Source organism: Xyrauchen texanus, chromosome 23 (genome assembly GCF_025860055.1).
Source record: "Xyrauchen texanus isolate HMW12.3.18 chromosome 23, RBS_HiC_50CHRs, whole genome shotgun sequence".
In the NCBI taxonomy this organism is placed as follows: domain Eukaryota; kingdom Metazoa; phylum Chordata; class Actinopteri; order Cypriniformes; family Catostomidae; genus Xyrauchen; species Xyrauchen texanus.
This window is the reverse complement of record NC_068298.1, coordinates 40117527-40139586: the sequence shown is the minus strand read 5'-3', so window position 1 is coordinate 40139586 and position 22060 is coordinate 40117527. Positions and strand designations below refer to the sequence as shown.

At 38.3% G+C, this 22060-nt stretch overlaps 1 protein-coding gene across 1 annotated transcript; it reads right to left on the bottom strand.

Annotated features, from left to right (window-relative positions):
- Positions 1-680: 680 nt before the first annotated feature.
- Positions 681-20878, bottom strand: fnta (farnesyltransferase, CAAX box, alpha). The gene is made up of 9 exons (XM_052154517.1): positions 20623-20878; positions 16522-16607; positions 16280-16394; positions 15957-16061; positions 11843-11969; positions 11347-11495; positions 11117-11179; positions 9170-9347; positions 681-1750 (listed from the first exon to the last, which is right to left on the bottom strand). Exons 1-9 carry the CDS (start codon positions 20730-20732, stop codon positions 1580-1582), a joined length of 1104 nt encoding a protein of 367 aa, XP_052010477.1. The 5' UTR covers positions 20733-20878; the 3' UTR covers positions 681-1579.
- Positions 20879-22060: the final 1182 nt, after the last annotated feature.

The window sequence follows — 22060 nt, the reverse complement described above, 5'->3', positions numbered from 1 at the left end:
CAATTTTGTTTAAATAAAATTATAGTTTTGTAATTAACTAAATCAATACGTTGGGCCAATTATATTTTAATCTACAAAACTAATTTCAAACATTTAAGAATATGCCTTCAGATCAAAAGGTTTTTAAGATTGTGAGAAACATTTCAGTCAAATAACCCCAAACTTTTGAACTTTAGTGTATATATAATCGTACAAATGAAGAGTGCAGCCCTCGAGGATACAGGGGCTACCAGCTTTGCAGCCCCTGACTTTTCCCAAGTGGAGTAGTCCTGTAATACATGCTCGATGCAGCTTGTCTTGCGCTTTGTCTAAGTGAGCTGCAGCAGCAGCAGCATGTCCTCATGCTTAACTCAGTATGTCTTTTCTAACAGTACCAAGACTCCATACTTGCTCTGCAGCAGCGTAACAGATCTAGTCTACCAAGACCAATATCCTATCAATATGTCATACCCACATTCATATGCTAAACCTTTCTGAGAGTTGTCAAGACTGTGATTAAGGACATTTTTTGACACATAACATATCTTTTTCAAAAGCTTAAACATCATGATTGTTATCATAAGGCATAATTATTGGACATTTAATCTAATCTACAACCATTTCTGCCTCCTTAAACCTAAAAGATGCTGTTGGTATGGCAAACAAATCTGTCCACAAATCAAAAGACTTACACACCGTTTTAAAAATATATTTCTAGATCCTCATTTTAGTAATCTCTGCCAAACAATAAACGTTAGACAAAACAAATCTGGAAAATCGTTCAGCTTTATCATTAGTCATTATTAATTCTGAACATACAAAAAACTCAAATAAAAAACCTTTACAGTTACAATATGAGAAATGTTGGTAATACAGACCAGCATTTGCTTTGGCAAGAATAAAATTGCTTTGATAGTTAACCAAAATTTGTCATCCAACTTAAAAGAAGCCAAAAGGTTGACTCTCACGAAACTTAACAAGACTACGCACAGGTCATATTTCACTCAAAAACTAAAATGATGAAATAAGAAATTATATTCACACTGTAATGTGAAAAACAAAAACAAAATGTGTATTAAACTAATGAAAATCTAATAAGGACAATCAATGAGAATTCAAATGACCAACCCCCCTGAGTTTCTCATGAAAATAATATCACAATGCAAATTTGAATGGGTTTAAATAGGTACTTAATTATATTTAGCATAAATAAAATGAAGCACCTATTTAATACCATTAATGGAAGTTACATTTATTATTATTATTATTAATAATAATCATATTTATCTTTTTATTAAAGTGAAATGTGACCTGGACGTGTTTTTGTGAGACCCCAATAAACATTAATGATAAGTCTGAACATAAGATGTCTGTTATGATTTACCATCAAACTCCCACAGTACAATTCTATTTAATTCTTCATAACTTAAACACTCATAGAGAACTGAATGCTTAAGCATATGGCTATTTTGCGCCGTTCTTTGACATACAAGTACTACAACAAAGCTTTTACTAATACAGTCATACAGATAAAGAGCCCTCTCAGCTCTCAGTATATCTTCTTGCTCACTCGAAGTATGTATTCAGGTTGTGGTTCTCCTCAGTGGTCACTGGGATCATCATCATCGAGCTGCACGAAGGAGGATTGGGGCGGGTAAGAAGAAGAGGGGGCAGAGTCACCAGAGCCATACGTTTTCTGGAGAGAACGTGACACGTAATTCCAGTATTCCTTTCTTATGGTGTCATTCTCATCGGCTAGCAACCTACAAAGCTAAAAAGAAAGAAAGAAAAAATTAAGAGTGAATGAGTTAAGGAACAAGAGATGGTGCTCAATTATAGGATGTGTGCAAACTAGGAATGTGTAAGGTTACCATTTTTAACATTCGGTTAACCGCGAGTTTTCATGAACAGTTAATCGGTTTTTCATCTGGAGTCGTGACGTGGGAAAAAGGTATGTTTATTGTAATGGAATTTCCTAAAACACTACTCAAAACAACATCAAATAAAAAGCACTGTGAGCTATGTCTCTAAATAGAACAAAACATACAGCTTCAAATTATTTCATTAAAGTAAAAAAATAAAAAATAAATAAAACTGTCACTACCAGTATATGAGCTCTGCACGGGCAGGTTCACACATCCGCAGCAAACGCAAATAATATCATGTGCATGGAGTCACACTGTTGCGGTATGTTCTTACGACTCTGACATTGCATTTATTACCACATATGGGGAATGCCTTCCACACAATACATAGTTGAAACCTCTACAATACACCAATATTCTAATATTGGCTCTGGTGTCAATATTGCCGAAATGGCCCAACTAGCCATGGTTTCCGGAAATGATAATGAGTGGCCCCTGAATGGAAAATGCTAAATGTGCCATTTCATGAACACCATTTTGAAGGCCAGAGTGCTGTCCATGAGATGCCTCTACGTGCTAAAATGGTAGGTGTTCACTGATTGGTGTCTCTCACATGGCAAAGACCTAGTAAACTGCCCTATACATGAAATTCTCATATTTCCTCAAGAGCGATTAGACGCAGGACTCACCCCATCAACACTCAAAGTGTATGTGGCAACTATATCTGCTATATCTACTATAGAAGCCGGTGCCTCTAAAGGCAAACATGATTTAATCATAAAGCAAGACGATTAAACCAAAGACCTTGGCCAGCTACAGTCCCGACTTAGGACTTAACTTTAGTCCTAAAAGCTCTCGCAGGGCCCCCCTGCGAGCCTTTGGACTCTGTTGATTTGCATATGCTCTCCGTTAAGACAGCACTATTGCTGGCTCTGGCCTCAGAAAAAAGGGTCGGTGACTTGCATGCACTATCATTCGACAATTCATGTCTGGAGTTTGGCCCCAATCTTTCAAGAGCCACTGTCAAACGCAGAAAAGGCTATGTGCCTAAGGTCCTAACCACATCCTTCAGAGCACAGGTGGTTAACTTTCAGGCCTTCTTCCCTCCTCCATTTAATTTGGACGAGGAACAATCATTGCATTTGTTATGCCCTGCGCGGGCACTACATGCATACGCTGAGCATACATGCCTGTTCAAACTGTCTGATCAGCTCTTTGTATGCTATGGAGGATGCACAAAAGTAAAGTCCATCTCAAAACAAAGACTTTCTTACTGGAATGTTGATGCAATTTCCCTAGCTTATAAGTCACAGGGTAAGATTTGCCCAATTGGTGGTACAGCACACTCAACTCGAGGCATGACCTCCTCATGGACTATTGGTGTGTCTTTACAAGATTTATGTTTTGCAGCAGGATGGTCCACACAAAACACATTCACAAGGTTTAACAGCCTAGATGTAACATCTCTCTCTTCACGTGTCCTCTCTGTTTAGAGCGCTTGCTATCCTTTGGCCAAATATATATATTTATGCGCCTCCCTTTTAGGACAAGCTCCCCATCTTTTACACAGCCGCCTGCATTAGGCCATTGTAATTTTCCATAAGTCACAAGCACTTACATTATAAATAAACTCCCTTACTGACTGGGTTCATGAAGGAGTTAAATTATACTATATGACTATAGTTCATATATTCATCCCAAGTGCTCTCCTCCTCGCCCAACATGAGGGTCACTCACTGCAGCATACTCATGTCGGTCGTCGTCCCACAAGACTGCAGCGTCCTGCTTCCATTTTGGGAGGTTATGTCGTGTAGTGCGGTGTGATGGGATTCTGTTCCCCATATGCATTAATAAATGCAATGTCAAGTGTACCGAGTCATAAGGGAATGTCTTGGTTATGTACGTAACCTTGGTTCCCTGAGATGAAGGGAACAAGACATTGTGAACGCTAGCCACACTACAAGACTCAGAGTTCTTAAAGTACGAGCACTGCGCTCATTGTTCTCGGTCAGAAATTCGGAGGAAATGGTGTTTGTGCACCTGCATGCGGGGCTCAAACACCATAGCCAATATTAGAATACTGCCGTTATTGTTGAGAGGTTAGGTCATGTGGAAGGCACTCCCCATATGCATTAATAAAAGCAATGTCTCGCTCCCTTCATATCACCGAGGGAACTGAGGTTACATACGTAACTGGGACGATAAATAGCCTCTTCAGGGTACTTTTATTTTTTAATAGTTTAAAATCAAATTACATTGAACTTGGCTAATTATTGTACTAAATATGCACACCAGAGCAAAATAGAAAAAACAATGTCTTACTTGAAGCGCTGAAATGTTGCTCGGTGAGAAACAAACTGGAATCATGTTTAATGGTGTAACAGTCACTTAAAATAGGATATTCTTCTTCAGAATGCAGCACAACAAATGAAACACAACACAGCTGTTTCGAGATGTGTTTATAAAAATGAAAGTATTTTAAACTTTGCTAAAAAAAAAAGTGAGATTCAGCCAGCGCAACAGTTAAAGAAATTTGTCGAGCATGTGTCAGTATCACTGATCTTTAATAGTAACAGCGGAGATGCACACAAAAGCATGTTTCAACAGCCCCTAACTTGACCTATCCTTGAAAAACTGATCCAAATCCAGCTGGAAAACCTGGCAGTTTGTCAGAACTCGTCGAGCTCATCGGGTTGCAGACCTGTATTGCACGTGTAGTGATTTTTTATTTTTTATATTCTAATATTGCCGGATTGAACGGTTTACCGAATGTCAAATATCTGTCCACATTCCTAGTGCAAACAACAAGGCTTCCAATAAAAAAAGATTCAAAACCAACTCTGATTTTAAATCCATAGAAATCACAGGAGTGGAGAACATACCTAATGCAAAACAACACAAACAAGGGGACAGAAACTCTAAATGTAGCTCTGACATTGTCCAACGGAAAGAGTACAAGAGTATGGTACAGCAGTGAGAGCGCCAGCTCCCTAAGAGCAGCAGTACAAGCCAGTTCAGACCTGAATGAACTCTGCTGGTAACACTCATCAATATTCTGCACTTCACAGTCTTAATGAAAGGTCAGCGGTCTGAATTCGGCAGCAAAACCAGCTGCAGAATTCCTGAGCGCCAATTTACAAAGATGTGAAGTCTTTACAGAACCTATTTTGAATTGTGAAAGTACCACTGTAAATGCCCCTATGAACTAATCTAGAATTGTGTGAAGAATCAATTCGAGAACAATTTCAGAATGGTGAGGATTCCTCAGAATTCTAGCATGTACAATTATTAAGACCCATTTGATTACTAGATGTGGATTTCACAGTAGAACTCTTCCGAATCATTCTAGAATCATTTGAAGAAAGTATTCAAGAGCCGTGTATGCTTCAGAGACATTCTAGAACTGTCTGGAAATTCCAGAGAAGAATACTTCAGGACCATTCTAGAATCTTGCACGGATTTTACTGTAGAATCCATCCAGAATTGTTCTACAACTGTGTAAAATTTCCACTGTCGAGTTCCTCAGAACCATTCTAGATGTGAAGATCCATTCCACTATAATGGTTCCATCATAGAAACTTTTTCCACCATTAGGCTGAACTGTTCTCGTTGAGGAAGCATGCAGTTCTGTTGTACAGCAAAATCAGGATTAAAATGGACTGAGCAAGTGACCAATCATGACTAGTCACGCTTTAAAGGTGTTTCAACAGCACGGATGAGAATGTTTAGCTTACTATGCTGAAAAATAGGGGACAGGAATGGTTTGTAATAATTCCATTCCACCTGGATGATGCAACGGCAGCCATAGTGTGCAGTAAGCTCACCACACACCAGCTATTGGAGGAGAGGAAAGAGTAGAGCTATAGAGCCAATTAATGGATGGGGATTATTAAGAGGCCATAATTGAGAAGGGCCAATGGTCGTAATTTGGCCAGGACAACGGGGTTACACCCCTACTCTTTAAGAGAAGTGCCCTGAGATTTTTATAACCACAGACAGTCAGGACCTAATGTCTCATCCGAAGGACGGTGACTTTTTACAGTATAGTGTCCCTGTCACTATGCTGGGGCATTAGGGGACACAAAGACTGCAGACCCCCTGCTGGCCCCCCTAAAGCCTCTTCCAACAGCAACCTTAGTTTTTCCCCAGGAGGTTTCCCATTCAGATACTGGCCAGACTCAACCCTGCTTAGCTTCAGTGGGCAACCACTCTTGAGCTACAGGGTGATATAGCTGCAGGGTAGTAATGTAATGAGAATACATTTGGTTCTATAATTAAGTGAAGAATCCATTCTAGAACTATGTGTGAATTCTACTGAAGAATATGTTTAGAACTATTCTAGGAGTCATGCATAAAAGGGCTGCTCCATAGAATCCTTCAGAACCATTCTAAATCCATGCAATGGTGGAATAATTTACAAAGGTGCAAGGATAGACCTTAGAATCATTTAGATCCATTCTAGAAGCATGTTTAGGTTCCACGGTTACAATGAGTGTTCCAAAATGGAATCCTTCAAAATCCTAGAGCAATTCTTTTAATTCTTAGTACTCCATGGCAGATTCCTTTAGAGTAATTTTAAAACTGAGGATTCTGCATGAGAAAATGCATTTTGTTCTAAAATCATGTTTCTGTTTTAATGTTGTATGAGGATTCTGTGATTCTCCTTACAGAACTCAATCACTTCCATGTGGGAACATCTTTTTCCACATCATTGAATGCATTTGGCAGCTTGTTATTGTGAAGTTTAATTTTCCTCTTCAGAGAAGAACCATAGGTGGATTTCATTTTTCCTTTGAATGCTTTCAAATTCTTCATCTCCATTTGGATGCCCGTTGACTTACAGCTGAAAGGTAGCAGCAGTTTTGAACATGCACATGGCCTCAATTTCAAAACAGAAAGTCATTTTCAAACCAATCATCTTCACAGCACAGGAAGAGAAAGCTACACCAAAGAAATCTCATTAACCTCAACACAGACACAACATCCGCATGTTTGCTCAGATGCAGATGGAAACACAAGGCCTGTCACAGACAAATACTCAAGAGATGCATAATGCTTTCTCTGTCCCAATTTTCTTGCTGAAGCGTATGGAGGTATCCAAGTACTGTTTCATATCCATTTTGTTTCTTGATATTGAACCACAGATCAATTATTAAATATCATCTATTAAAGTGTTTTGTCAATATTTCAAGACTTTTATCTAAACAATGTTTTACCACACAGAATACACAAAGTCCCTAATAACCTCTTAATCACACTGGATATGGGCTGACTATTTATGCATGAATCGTCAAGCTGTAAAATATTCAAATGAGATCAAACACACACAGCTAAACAAGACAAGACATTTTCTGATGCCAAAGAAGTCTTCAGTGTCCTGCCTCAACGACTACCGTCCCGTCGCACTTACACCCATCATCATGAAGTGCTTCGAGAGGCTCGTCATGAAGCAGATTAAGACCCAGCTGCCCCCCTCACTAGACCCACTGCAGTTTGCGTGATCGTTCAAACCGCTCAACGGACGATGCCATCACCACAACCCTCCATCTGGCCCTCACCCACCTAGACAATAAGGACTCATACGTTCGAATGCTGTTCATAGATTTCAGCTCAGCATTCAACACAATCATTCCCCAGCACCTGATTGGAAAGCTGAACCTGCTGGGCCTGGACACCTCCCTCTGCAACTGGATCCTGGACTTCCTGACTGGGAGACCTCAGTCAGTCCGGATCGGGAACAGCATCTCCACCACCACCACACTGAGCACTGGGGCCCCCAGGGCTGTGTGCTCAGTCCACTGCTGTTCACTCTGCTGACTCACGACTGTGCAGCAATGCACAGCTCGAATCACATCATCAAGTTCGCCGATGACACGACCGTGGTGGGTCTCATCAGCAAGAACAACGAGTCAGCATACAGAGAGGAGGTGCAGCGGCTGACGAACTGGTGTAGAGCCAACAACCTGTCCCTGAATGTCGACAAAACAAAAGAGATGGTTGTTGACTTTAGGAGAGCACAAGGTGAACACACTCCGCTGAACATCGACGGCTCCTCTGTGGAGATCGTCAAGAGCACCAAATTTCTTGGTGTTCACCTGGCGGAGAACCTCACCTGGTCCCTCAACACCAGCTCTATCACCAAGAAAGCCCAGCAGCGTCTCTACTTTCTTCGAAGGCTGAGGAAAGCACATCTCCCAACCCCCATCCTCACTACATTCTATAGAGGGACTATTGAGAGCATCCTGAGCAGCTGCATCACTGCCTGGTTTGGGACTTGCACCGCTTCGGACCGCAAAGCCCTGCAGAGGATAGTGAGGACAGCTGAGAAGATCATTGGGGTCTCTCTTCCCTCCATCAAAGACATTTACAAAAAACACTGTATCCACAAAGCAACCAGCATTGTGGATCGACCCCACACACCCCTCACACAAACTCTTTACCCTCCTCCCGTCTGGCAAGAGGTACCGAAGCATTCGGGCCCTCACGGCCAGACTGTGTAACAGCTTCTTCCCCAAAGCCATCAGACTTCTCAATACTCAGAGACTGGTTTGACACACACACACACGTGTCCTGAGTTGCACTTTAATAACTGTCACTTTATAACTGTCTGCTACCTCAATAACTGCTATGTGCATAGAACATTATCTCATAGTATGTTATGTTTACATTTTTAGAAACTGTCATCTTTTTGCACTACTGAGTACTGGTCGGCGCTGCACTGTCTATTGTCCTGTTCATTGTCAGTAATTTGTTGTACTGTCCCGTACTTTTTGCACATGTTTGCACGTGCACTTTATATAGGTAGTTTATATAGGTATTTTATTTCGTTGTGTTGTCTCATGTGGTCCTATGTTGGTCCTTTGTTGTTTTTATGTAGCACCATGGTCCTGGAGGAACGTTGTCTCGTTTCGCTGTGTACTGTACTAACTGTATATGGTTGAAACGACAATAAAAACCACTTGACTTGACTTGACTTGATAAAACTACGTTCCTTATGAGAACATTTTATGTGTCATACTCTGTAGCTTCATAAAGCACTTAAGATAAAAAAAAACTCCATGTTTAATAGTGCTATATATAAATAAAAAACTAATTACTAATTGAGCTCTTCGGTCCATAAGTTTTAAAACTGCAGTTTTCCCTCATTAATATACTATGATGATTTTTTGAATCACTTTAAATGCGGTGTTATTTAATGTAAGGTAGCTGTTTATGCGGTTAGTCACACAAAACTAAAATTAATCAGTGACCAATTCCTTGCTATTTCCATGATTTCCTGTGTGTGTGTGTGTGTGTGTGTGTGTGTGTGTGAAGTCAGCGCTTACCTCCACAGCCTTGTTGAGTGTGTCTTGCTGGTTAAAGCTCAGGTTTTTGGTCTCCAGACCATCTTCATAGAGGTCGACCAGGAAGGCGGTGAGATAAGGAGAACTGCATGAGTCCTGCAGCTCCATCAATTGTTCCAACAGTCCAGGGTATGAGGAAAGTCCCCCATCCTGCAGAATCCTGAGTCAAACAGTACACAACATTATACATCTTGATGCTTGAGAAATTCTTTACTGTATATGTAAATATAAAGTATAAACAACGTGTTGCATATATACACCAAAACATTATATAAATATATAAATACACACACACAATATATAAGGTTGAAGTCAGAAGTTTACCTTCACCAAATACATTTAAACTCAGTTTTTCACAATTCTTGACATTTAATCATAGAAAACATTCCCTGTCTTAGGTCAGTTAGGATCATTACTTTATTTTAAGAATGATAAATGTCAGAATAATAGTAGAGAGAATGATTTACTTCAGCTTTCATTTCTTTCATCACATTCCCAGTGGGTCAGAAGTTTACATACACGTTGTTAGTATTTGGTATCATTGCCTTTAAAATGTTTAACTTGGGTCAAACGTTTTGTGTTGCCTTCCACAAGCTTCTCACAATGAGGTGCTGGAATTTTGGTCCATTCCTCCAGACAGAACTGGTGTAACTGAGTCAGATTTGTAGGTCTCCTTGCTCACACATGCTTTTTCAGTTCTGTCCACACATTTTCTATCAGATGGAGGTCAGGACTTAGTGATGGTCACTCCAATACCTTGATCCCTTTTACCACATCTTTGGAGGTAAGCTTGGAGTCATTGTCCATTTGGAAGACCCATTTGCGACTGAGCTTTAACTTCCTGGCTGATGTCTTGAGATGTTGCTTCAATATATCCACATCATTTTCCTTCCTCATGATTTCATCTATTTTGTGAAGTGCACCAGTCCCTCCTGCAGCAAAGCACCCACACAACATGATGCTGCCACCACCATGATTCATGGTCGGGATTGTGTTCTTCAGCTTGCAAGCCTCACCCTTTTTCCTCCAAACATACCGATGGTCATTGTGGCCAAACGGTTACATTTTTGTTTTATTAGCAGAGGACATTTCTCCAGAAAGTAAGATCTTTGTCCCCATGTGCACTTGCAAACTGTAGTATGTTTTTTGTGGCAGTTTCGGAGCAGTGGCTTCTGACTTGTTGAGCAGCCTTTCAGGTTATGTCGATATAGGAAGATATTTTTAGAAAAGGAAAAATAACAGTCATAGATCATAGATCCAGTTTATATCAGTTCATCAGCTGTGACGTTCACAACATTTTCTCCAAAGCATCGACTAACATAACATTGTAAAGTTTTTATTTGTGTGTCGTAAATTAGTGATTGGTGTTTTTCACCTGGCCGATGCCAATATCTAGAAAGCAGGGTGGCTGATGTAATGCAAATATAGTATATATATATATATATAATGCAATTCAATGACAACAAATAAGAGTGCAAAAAACTGCTGAAATTAAATGTATATTTGTTAAATTAGACATTTAAAATAACACCTATTTTATACAATATTTAGTAAGAATTCAACAAAATTGAAAAAAGAAAGTGTTTATTAGCTATCTATTATTAACAAGCTAGTTGTGATAGATTATGGAACTGACACATAGGTTAACAACTATTAATCAGACAAATAGGACTACTCATAAACTTGAAATGGACAAATATTGGCTGATTAAATGTCCTGGTCAATACAATAATCTGTCACTGTGATGTCAATATATACATATAATATGTATATGGAGCAAACTTTTAAGCACTTTTACAGTAGCATCCAAATGATGGTGAGCAATGCCATCTGCTGGTTGTATGGGGCACTGCTGTACTATTCTCATATACAGATGACTTCATAGGCTATTTAAACCTTCAAGGTGTTTATTTACAGAAATACACTCACCCTTTTAAATAGTTCCAAGCGCTCTCATTGTGGGGTGCTTTCTTGATCTGTTTTAGTGTGTACCTTGAGACAAAGACAGGGAGAGAAAGAGATTTTTAAATGCAGAAATAATATAAACAGATAGTGGGATGCGGCAGCATTTATAGCACCAAGTTATTAATGATATTTCTGCACAATACATTGATGTTTTTCAACTCTGAATGTTTTATAAATTTATTTTAAAGACTCACTGCACTTCTCTGTCTAGAATGGCAGGATCGGTGTATCCACTGGTGTGACTGATGACAAAATGTCTCTGATTCCAGGCCGAGTTATTTCTCACGTCATCCTCTAACAGTTCCTCCACATACTCCAGTTCTCCATCCCACAGTTTATACTCCTGTGAGACACACAGAGAGATAGAACTTATGTTCTCAGGCTAAGTCCACATGAATCTGGATAAATCTGAAAGTGTTGTTTTGTTTGCATCCACACTGTTTTCAAGTGTTTTCCAAAGGTTGCTCGTCCATACTGAACGTCTGAAAATTCTTTATAGTGAAAAGGGACTTAAAATAGTGATATGCTTCTCACCCACACCTCTCATGATGAGAGAATTTTCATTTTTGGGTGAACTATCCCTTTAAGGATTTTTCAAACAAACATGTTTCTGTGTGACGTGGCAAACAGTTTATGCGCCACAAACTGAGAACGCTTCATGCTGAGGTTCTGTTGTGTTTTGCTCTGTACCTGTATGACCCACTGTCTGTGCTGCCACGCATGGTAGTTCTTCGCATCTTGACTGAGTATCTCTACTACAAACTCCAGCTCCTCTGAGGGGTCTTTCAGCCACTCCACCACCATCCGCCTGTGATGCCTGCAGCCGTGGGTATGAGAAAGAGATTGGGGAGATTACAGGACTTGTGCTAGTACAATTATCAAAATCTTTCAGTTGATAAAATTAAAAAGTCATACGTCTAAATATTAGTGGTGTTTGCTAAAGCAAGTATCATTATGCTACTGTTCCAAACTGGTCTCATAGAACCTGTAAAATGATTTTTACGTTGCTCTTTGTATGCATCTCGGCAGATTTCTGGTGAAATGATCACTAGAGGTGCTACAACAATCATTTTTATTCACTTTCACACAAATAACCTGTAAAACGGCAGATTATCAGTTCATAAACATTTACTTTTCACACTGTTCCTCACACAATTCTATCTTCAGGGTTCGTAAAGATGCTTCAAAGTTAAATTCAAGGACTTTTCATGCATATTTATATTTGTTTTCAAGGACTATGCTCGAGATGTCATTAAAACGAATTTTTTGTTAATTGTAAATAAATGTATTTTATTCATTCGGTAAATGTATTTTTATAAAACACCTCTTATTAGAAGTACAACATATCTCAATTGAGCATCTTTAGCTACATATTCACACAGTAACAATTCTTGGTTAATTCATGATGAAATTGATGCGCTATTGTAGTGTGCTCCCTTAAAAGCCACTTCACTTTCCAACAAACGTAAATAACGGTGTCCGTCAACAGTACTTCATATGACTCATGTGCTGTGTTCCATGCGCTGATCTGTGCACGCGCGGGCGCTCGTGTTTATATCAGTTCGCGTACATTGTGAAATACAGCAGTTTAAAGCATTCAAGCAATTCCAAACATTAGTAACTGCTTTTACACTGTTATACAAATCTACAAACATGGAACAGTAAAGGAGAGTTTGACAACGGTTCACAAGATGCGAAACTCAAAACTGTCAAACAAACTTTGCACTTTCTGTTTCATAATAAAAGCTCCTGATGAAGGTGAAATAAACACAACTGCAAACAGCTTCAAAATAAAAACCCCAGTTTAGGGTGAAGAAAATAGGACAGAAATACATTAATTTATCTATAACAAATCTTATTATCCTGCAAATAATAATAATTCAGTATTATATTATATTAATAAACATCACTGGGTTCCACAGTAATAATATAGTACTATGCAATATTCATCTGGTTTCCAAAAGATAAGTCATTCACATTTTATTCTCCCTTGTGTTCATTTACTAAAGAAAACTGTGGGAAACATGTGGAAAATCATTTTTAAATAGATTTGATTTATTGCCTTTGAAATATTAATTCTACATGGCAGCAATGGCTGTTTAGATTTAATTGTCTAATTAAAAACAAACAAACAAACAAAAAAAAATATAAATATATATATATATATATTCTATTTCAGAGCAAAAACATAATTATCAAGATATATATCGATTATCATCAATTTGCTGAAAAATATCGAGATATAAATTCTGAAGCCATATCGCCCAACCCTAATGCAAATGTCAGAAAAGTTTACATCTCATCTAATTTTTTCACTCTGGAGAGTCATTTTTAAATAAAACTGATAGTTGCAAGGATTCATACTTGTTAATCCACCACAGCAGCACTTATCATATATACAGTGAGGAAAATAAGTATTTGAACACCCTGCTATTTTGCAAGTTCTCCCACTTGGAAATCATGGAGGGGTCTGAAATTGTCATCGTAGGTGCATGTCCACTGTGAGAGACATAATCTAAAAAAAAAAATCCAGAAATCACAATGTATGATTTTTTTAACTATTTATTTGTATGATACAGCTGCAAATAAGTATTTGAACACCTGTCTATCAGCTAGAATTCTGACCCTCAAAGACCTGTTAGTCTGCCTTTAAAATGTCCACCTCCACTCCATTTATTATCCTAAATTAGATGCACCTGTTTGAGGTCGTTAGCTGCATAAAGACACCTGTCCACCCCATACAATCAGTAAGAATCCAACTACTAACATGGCCAAGACCAAAGAGCTGTCCAAAGACACTAGAGACAAAATTGTACACCTCCACAAGGCTGGAAAGGGCTACGGGAAATTGCCAAGCAGCTTGGTGAAAAAAGGTCCACTGTTGGAGCAATCATTAGAAAATGGAAGAAGCTAAACATGACTGTCAATCTCCCTTGGACTGGGGCTCCATGCAAGATCTCACCTCGTGGGGTCTCAATGATCCTAAGAAAGGTGAGAAATCAGCCCAGAACTACACGGGAGGAGCTGGTCAATGACCTGAAAAGAGCTGGGACCACCGCTTCCAAGGTTACTGTTGGTAATACACTAAGACGCCATGGTTTGAAATCATGCATGGCACGGAAGGTTCCCCTGGTTAAACCAGCACATGTCAAGGCCCGTCTTAAGTTTGCCAATGACCATTTGGATGATCCAGAGGAGTCCTGGGAGAAAGTCATGTGGTCAGATGAGACCAAAATAGAACTTTTTGGTCATAATTCCACTAACCGTGTTTGGAGGAAGAAGAATGATGAGTACCATCCCAAGAACACCATCCCTACTGTGAAGCATGGGGGTGGTAGCATCATGCTTTGTGGGTGTTTTTCTGCACATGGGACAGGGCGACTGCACTGTATTAAGGAGAGGATGACCGGGGCCATGTATTGCGAGATTTTGGGGAACAACCTCCTTCCCTCAGTTAGAGCATTGAAGATGGGTCGAGGCTGGGTCTTCCAACATGACAATGACCAAGCACACAGCCAGGACAACCAAGGAGTGGCTCTGTAAGAAGCATATCAAGGTTCTGGCGCAGTGAGCCAGTCTCCAGACCTAAACCCAATAGAGAATCTTTGGAGGGAGCTCAAACTCCGTGTTTCTCAGCGACAGCCCAGAAACCTTATTGATCTAGAGAAGATCTGTGTGGAGGAGTGGGCCAAAATCCCTCCTGCAGTGTGTGCAAACCTGGTGAAAAACTACAGGAAACGTTTGACCTCTGTAATTGCAAACAAAGGCTACTGTACCAAATATTAACATTGATTTTCTCAGGTGTTCAAATACTTATTTGCAGCTGTATCATACAAATAAATAGTTAAAAAATCATACATTGTGATTTCTGGATTTTTTTTTTTAGATTATGTCTCTCACAGTGGACATGCACCTACGATGACAATTTCAGACCCCTCCATGATTTCGAAGTGGGAGAACTTGCAAAATAGCAGGGTGTTCAAATACTTATTTTCCTCACTGTATATATTTTTAAATCCTCTAGTAATAATTGATTGTGATTGGCCCATTCTGAACAGCGCTGCTAAAAGTAACAGGTGTCACGTGACTAGTGGTCTAGTGGTCTGTCAGTGTGTTTTTCTGAAAATAAATGCATTTCATTTATTAGATGATTAAAGCAACGTATTTTACGAGTGTGAACAAATTGCACAGTAGCTCAATTGATAGTGTTGCACTTGAGATGAAAAGGACCGGGGTATGGTCCACTTGATAGTTTGGGTTGAATGGATCACATGACTATATCACATGAAAACAAATATGTCATCATTTTCAGAAATATCCATTTTCCATGTCCACACATCTAAGACAGCATTTTCAAAGGTATCCACTTAGGCAAGCATTTTCCAAAAGCTCAGTTTTCGCTGACAAAAATGTGGATGGAAAGACAAAACAGAGAAAAAGATGCGTTTTCAAACGAAAAAAGGACTAAAATATTCTTCTGTTTCTCATCATCACCTATCATATCACTTCAGAAGATATAGATTTTACTACTGGAGTCTTTTATGCTGCCTTTTGGGGATACAAAGTTTTGGTCACCATTCACTTGCATTGTATGGACCAACAGAGCTGAAATATTCTTCTAAAAATCTTCACTTGTGTTTTTTAGAAGAAAGATGTCAATAGTCATTGCAAGTGGTAGACTAAGACAATGGGCCAGTTTGAATAGAAGTAATGGAGAATGAGTTTTAAGAGCTGCAGCAGAGAACATGTTCATGTACATGAAAAACTATTGCTTTAATGTGAAACTGGTTAAGGTGGGCCTTACCAGACTTGATAGTTCTTGGGCTGATCTTCGATGATGGCTGTTATATACTTCATCTCTTCTCTCAGGTCTTTATCTAGAGCCTGCAGTAAAACTCTCCTGTAGTGCCTACACAAACACACAACACAAAACATGCTCAGCTTACACAGCTCCTAACATGATCAACAAACTGCCGCAAGTGTATCAAGGCAAAACTTCAGTATTAAAATGAAGATTATATTAGCAGCCCATTGCAGACTGTGTACATGTTATAAGTCATGTTTGCCATTTGTAGTGCATTGGATCCTCACATATTTATTGTTTATTTACAATATCGAAGATCTCACCATACTGTATAATTGGCAGCATTGAGATCGATGGCTTCGGAAGTCAGTGCAAATGCTCTCTCACTCTTCTCATCGTTCTTCAAGAGTGCTCGAAACATGTTGTACACGTCTGTGACTGCAGAACAAACACTTAGTTTTTTATTTTATCAAACCTTTATGTAGAACATTAACAAACCCAGCCTCACTGATCACCTAATATAAATAATTGCTGTTGAATCGTTTTGTGAATAAAATACACTTACATTTCTCTGAATAAGCAATCTTCACCACAGGGTTGGGTCCATCATCTTGAGGAACAGGTTCAAGGTCAGCCCACTCGTTCCGGTCCCTAATACAGCAAAACAAGCAGATTAACTGAACGTTTATGAGCTTGCACATTTGTTTAAATGCATAGTTCACCCAAAAATGAAAACTGCATTACATCACATCACATCATCACTCACCCTCATGTCATTACAAACTCTGGTCAGAATCTCAAAGATGAATGGAGGCTCGAGGTTAAAATGCCACAAATACTGACCAAAATGATCCCAAAATTCAAAATGCATAAAATGTTATTTGTATCATGGAAAATATATAATCATACAAAATATGAGTTGATAATGATTTTGAGTATTTAACAAGCTATATACTCAGATTGAAAATTTTTATTTAAAATAATTGATTAAAAGTATTTTACATTAATATTTCAGTATATTTACAGTGTTTTAGAACACTGTAAACAGAACATATGATTTAATTAATTAATATATAATTTAGAACATATGTTTAGAAAAAAAATGATCTCAAAAAGGTAAAAAACTGCCCCTGAAAATCAATTCCTGTTGACCAATAAAGCCCCTTTCTAAAAAAACAAGTAAAAATAAAAGAAGGTAATTTCTGACATTATTTCACATCCATTTTCTTTAATCTGTGTAATAAAAAGGGAGCATTTTGCAGAATGTCCACACTGACCATTTCCATGCCATGAAAGTGAAAGGATACTTGGACTCTCGAGCACCAAAAAATTATGCTAAACCAAGGCTCTACACGATTTTTTTTCCCCAAGGAGTGCATGCACTCCTAAATTAATTAAATAAATGAATTTAGGAGCACACAAAGAAATTTAGGAGCACAGTGAAAAATGTAATACAGAGTTTATTAACAAACAATTTATTAGGGATGCACCGAAATTATATGAGCCGATATATATGCCTCCCTGCCCCTCATTGCTCAGGTTTCACTCTCGATAGATCTAATCATAATCATGGCGCTGCCAAGCAAAGACCGATGTCAGCGGTGTGGAAATATTATATAATACTGATAAGCAATACCGCCACAACCTCTGCGTAGGGCACCAACTCCCTAGGAGGGCACCATCTTTACCTAGGAGGGCACCAGATCCAAGTCCACCAGGTGCCCTTCCTCGCATGTTATACGTTATTCAAGAACCCGAAAGCAGTTGCGGAACACAGACGATCATTTCACACTCATATTACGCGAACGCGACAATCCTCTTGTCTTGACTACTGCCGCATGAACAAAGATCGCTTTCCATTGATTGTGTGGATTGCATGCAGGTATTTATCTGCCCCAAGCACTAGCACAGAGAGAGAGAGACTATTCAGTGCAGCATCTCATGTTCTTGAGTTTCAGAAAGCTGAGCAACTTTTGCTCTTGAAGAGAAACCTGACACTTTTACTTAAATAGAAAGCAGTCCAATTCGCTGTGTGTATAGCTTAGATTAAAATGTGTTTAGCCCTGCAAAAATGTGTTCTTCACTTGAGGCTACATCTGTCGTTTACAGTTTGAGGTTGGTTTTAGTTCTATTTCTGTTGTTTTTTACAATAATTTTATATTAAAGTATAAATAAGTTTACATAAACAAAATAGAGGCCCCCTGCCGTTCTGTGTTCTGCCTGTTGTTTTCATTAAAATGACTGTGTAGCATATTTAAACTTTTTTTATTTGCAAGATACTATACTAGAGCTGCTAAATTCATTACTTGACTGCTGTTTTGCATATCATTTGTTTTCTATAATGTTACATTTATTGGATAATTGGTAAAAAAAAAAAAAAAAAAGAAAGAAATCTGTTAAATTTGATTGTTAAAGAACTGAATAAAGAATAATATATTTAATATTTTTATAATATATTTTCTGTCCAACTTTGGTGCTTTACTTTCAATAAAAATTTGATAATTTTATTGATTTGTAGTTTTTCAATTCAGATTAATTAAATGCATTAAATTAATTAAAAGGTGTAATATTAACACAATTATATATAATATATATATATATATATATATATATATATATATATATATATATATATATATATATATATATATATATATATATATATATATATAAATAAAAATAAAAAATAGGTATTAAAAAAAAAAAGTAGGCTATTTTTCGGTTTTCGGCCAAGTGAATTTTCGGTTTCGGCTCAGAATTTTCATTTCGGTGCATCATTAATTACATACATATGAGTGTGTGTGCGTGTAGGCTATAAAGGGACACACATCTGCGGAACAGCACAAACAACCCAAATCACACATTGACCCATGCCTACTAGAATCAAAGGATATCAGATGTCCAGCTGCTTTTGTATGTTGACCGTCTGGCATAATTAGAGGTCAGATATGAGAGTGAAGCGATCGTCTGTGTTCCGCAACTGCTTTCGGGTCTTTGAATAACGTATAGCGAGCGAGTAAGGGCAGCCGGTGGACTTTCTGGTGCCATCCTAGTGTAAGATGGTGCCCCCCTACGTAAACTGCGTAGTATGCGTATATGTAGCGGCGGTACTGATAATAGAATATTGCACCATATCAAAGAAAAATAAATGACAACTTGCAAAACGGCAGCATCACACAAATTGAAATAAATGTAAAAAAGGATGCTATATCACATGTGCATTTAAACTATAACTTTTTAACGTATATAAACAAAATGCATATAAATGTAACAGTTCAAAACGAATACAATTTGAACAACATAATAAATTGGCTCCGCCCTCCCTCACACATCTTTGGTTCATTGGTTGACACTGCTTGTGTGATTGACAGTAACAACAGGTGAGGCTGTAAGTCTGAGCAGACAGTCACAACGAATGTGTGCGTTTTAGCATTTAGGCCTACATTATTTTTTTCGTTATTTTTAAAATTTTTGAATATTCATAACTTAATTATTTGGTATATTTGTATAAATAGATTCTGATATGTGAGCCGGCTCCCAACGTTCACCTTCAGGAGCCGACTCTGAGTTGCCCACCTGTTTCTGCCCAGAACATGACGTTGTTTTCGAACTCTAGCTCTGGGAACATTTTGAGCCAATTCGCATTGAATCTATGTGTTCTCCCTCCACCGGCTACAGTGGACGTTGTAGTGACAGATGGGGTCACGGTAGCATCCCTAACGTTAGCCGCCTCTGGTAAACCTTGTGAAGAGACTTGATTAGTTGAACCTTGCGAACCCCCCTCGCCGGATTCCACTTCCTCTTAGTCTGTTTTCCGCTTAAAATTAAATGCGATGTCTGCACGTTAACTTATAGCCTATACCGATACTTTTCTCAATTGTTCAACTATCTATATAGTAAATCATAAGGGGTTTTAAAAGCTGACAGAATTTTCCTTTAAGTGAGAACATTTAAGAGTCATCTCACCAGGAATTCATCAAATTAAGAACTGACCTCTTCTGAATTAATAAACTCAGCCCTGCGTCGCTCAAAGAAAAGATCCACTGGTTTTGCACATGATTAACAGATTTGTTTAGCCCTAGTTAATTCTATTGATTCAGTACATATGAATCATTCAGACATTTTGATTAGGTTCGAGTGAATCAATCAAGTGTTGAGATGTGACAGCGCAAACATAAGACATCATCTGTGGGCATTTACTGAGGAACAAACTCCTTTTAGATATGCTAAGGATTTAACAGATTGTTTAGGCATGTTCAAAACTCATAGTTCATGACACTCAGAAGGAAAATTCTGACATTTTGATTCGGTTCATGTGAATCACGGGAGAGCTGCCATCAAAACATAGGTGGTGGTCACAGTGTTAACTGAGGATTAAACTGTTTATTTTAGTTCAGCTGAAGACCAATGAGACTTTTTTTTAAATCACACTGTTTTAAGACGCTCTAGAAGAATGACTTAATTTGATTCACTCAAGAAACCAGTAGGCTAACTGTACTAACATCAGATACTCCGCTCATATCTGCATAATAAAGTGCATTGGTTCAACGCCATGAGCCATATTTCACCTAAACTTACACATACGAGAGAAGGCAGTACATTCATTGAAACATCTTAAGCGATTAGCCGCTATCACTCTCATTCAAAGTTAGCGTGCTAAACTCACTTGTAGAAAACATATCGTCCTGTAATGGGCTCCTCATATTCCATCCCCATATCCTCTCCAATTCTCTCCTCCAGATTCTCCATCACGGAATTTATTTCGACAGAAGACATTTCACAGACTGCACTAAACTGGCAAAATGTGCAGATGGCTATAAAAGCTAATGCTGACAGATGAGGGAAGCAAGAAACATCAGGTTCGACTTATTTCAAAATAAAAGTCAGCGGAACAATCAACTACACAATGCGAGTTACTCGTAAGCAGAGACGGGTCACTTCTATTAAAATGCGTGGGAGAAACTGGAACGCCCAACTGTCAACGAACGTAAAAAGTCCCACCCTAAGCGGTTGTTAAGTCGTGACGTAACCACCTCCGATAATACTGATTCCGGGTCCAAATGCCGGTGTTGTGCCTAATTCCGACTGCCCGGCTAAAGTCTACCCCCTCAGCGTGCACGCGCACAGTACCGCTGTGCTTCCACTAGATGGCAGTAAAATGTGAGAATTTCGTCTTCCCCCAAGCCATCCGAAAGATCAGTTTGGATGATAAGTTATACATTTTCCAGTAGATGGCAGCACAGACTCTGAAATTTAATTCAAAGGATTTCAAACGTCATTGCCCTACGTCCTTTTGATCCTTATGGAAATAGTGTTTCTACACAACAAGTCGATTCTAGGTCTCTTTTGTCTGCTATTTGGACGTTAAATCACTAGCCTACTGGTAGAAACTTCTGTAATTGGCTCTTGGTGGAAATAAATAATATAGACTATTTTTATTTCTACTGCACCTTTCAGATTTTAAGCACATTTTTTTTAACAAATGAATAAGAGAAATCTACATAAATTAATAACATAAACAACATAAACATACAAGAATATCATATATAGATATAGATATACACACTGTGTACTGACACAAGCAACACTGTTTGTCTCATAACATATTCTATTTACTTAAAAGTTTTTCTTCTTGGTTGTTTTTAAAATGTTTTAGCATACAGTAAGTGCACACACAAATCCCATGTCAGCCCAAATAATAATGCAATTTCTTTATATTATTTGAGCAGGCAAGACATAGAAACACAACAAAAGGAAAAAAGAGCATTTAACATGCACAATTAGAAAACAAACATGACAAAAAAATAAATATCTTTTTTAAAAATCATAAAGAAATTAAACCCACCTAGATACTACCTCCCTCATTATTCTGCATGGATGACCAAATAGTCATACAAATAGGTACAGTGCATTGACACAAGAGAAACTCTATGTCTCAGAACACTTTTGATTCCATTGACCTAAACACCTATATTATTCAGGGGGGTGTTATCTAGGCAGCACTATTGTTTACATCTCTGCCTAGATTCTACCTCCCTCATTATTCTGCATGGATGCTCAAAAAGTCATACAAATAGGTACAGTGCATTAACACAAGAGGCACT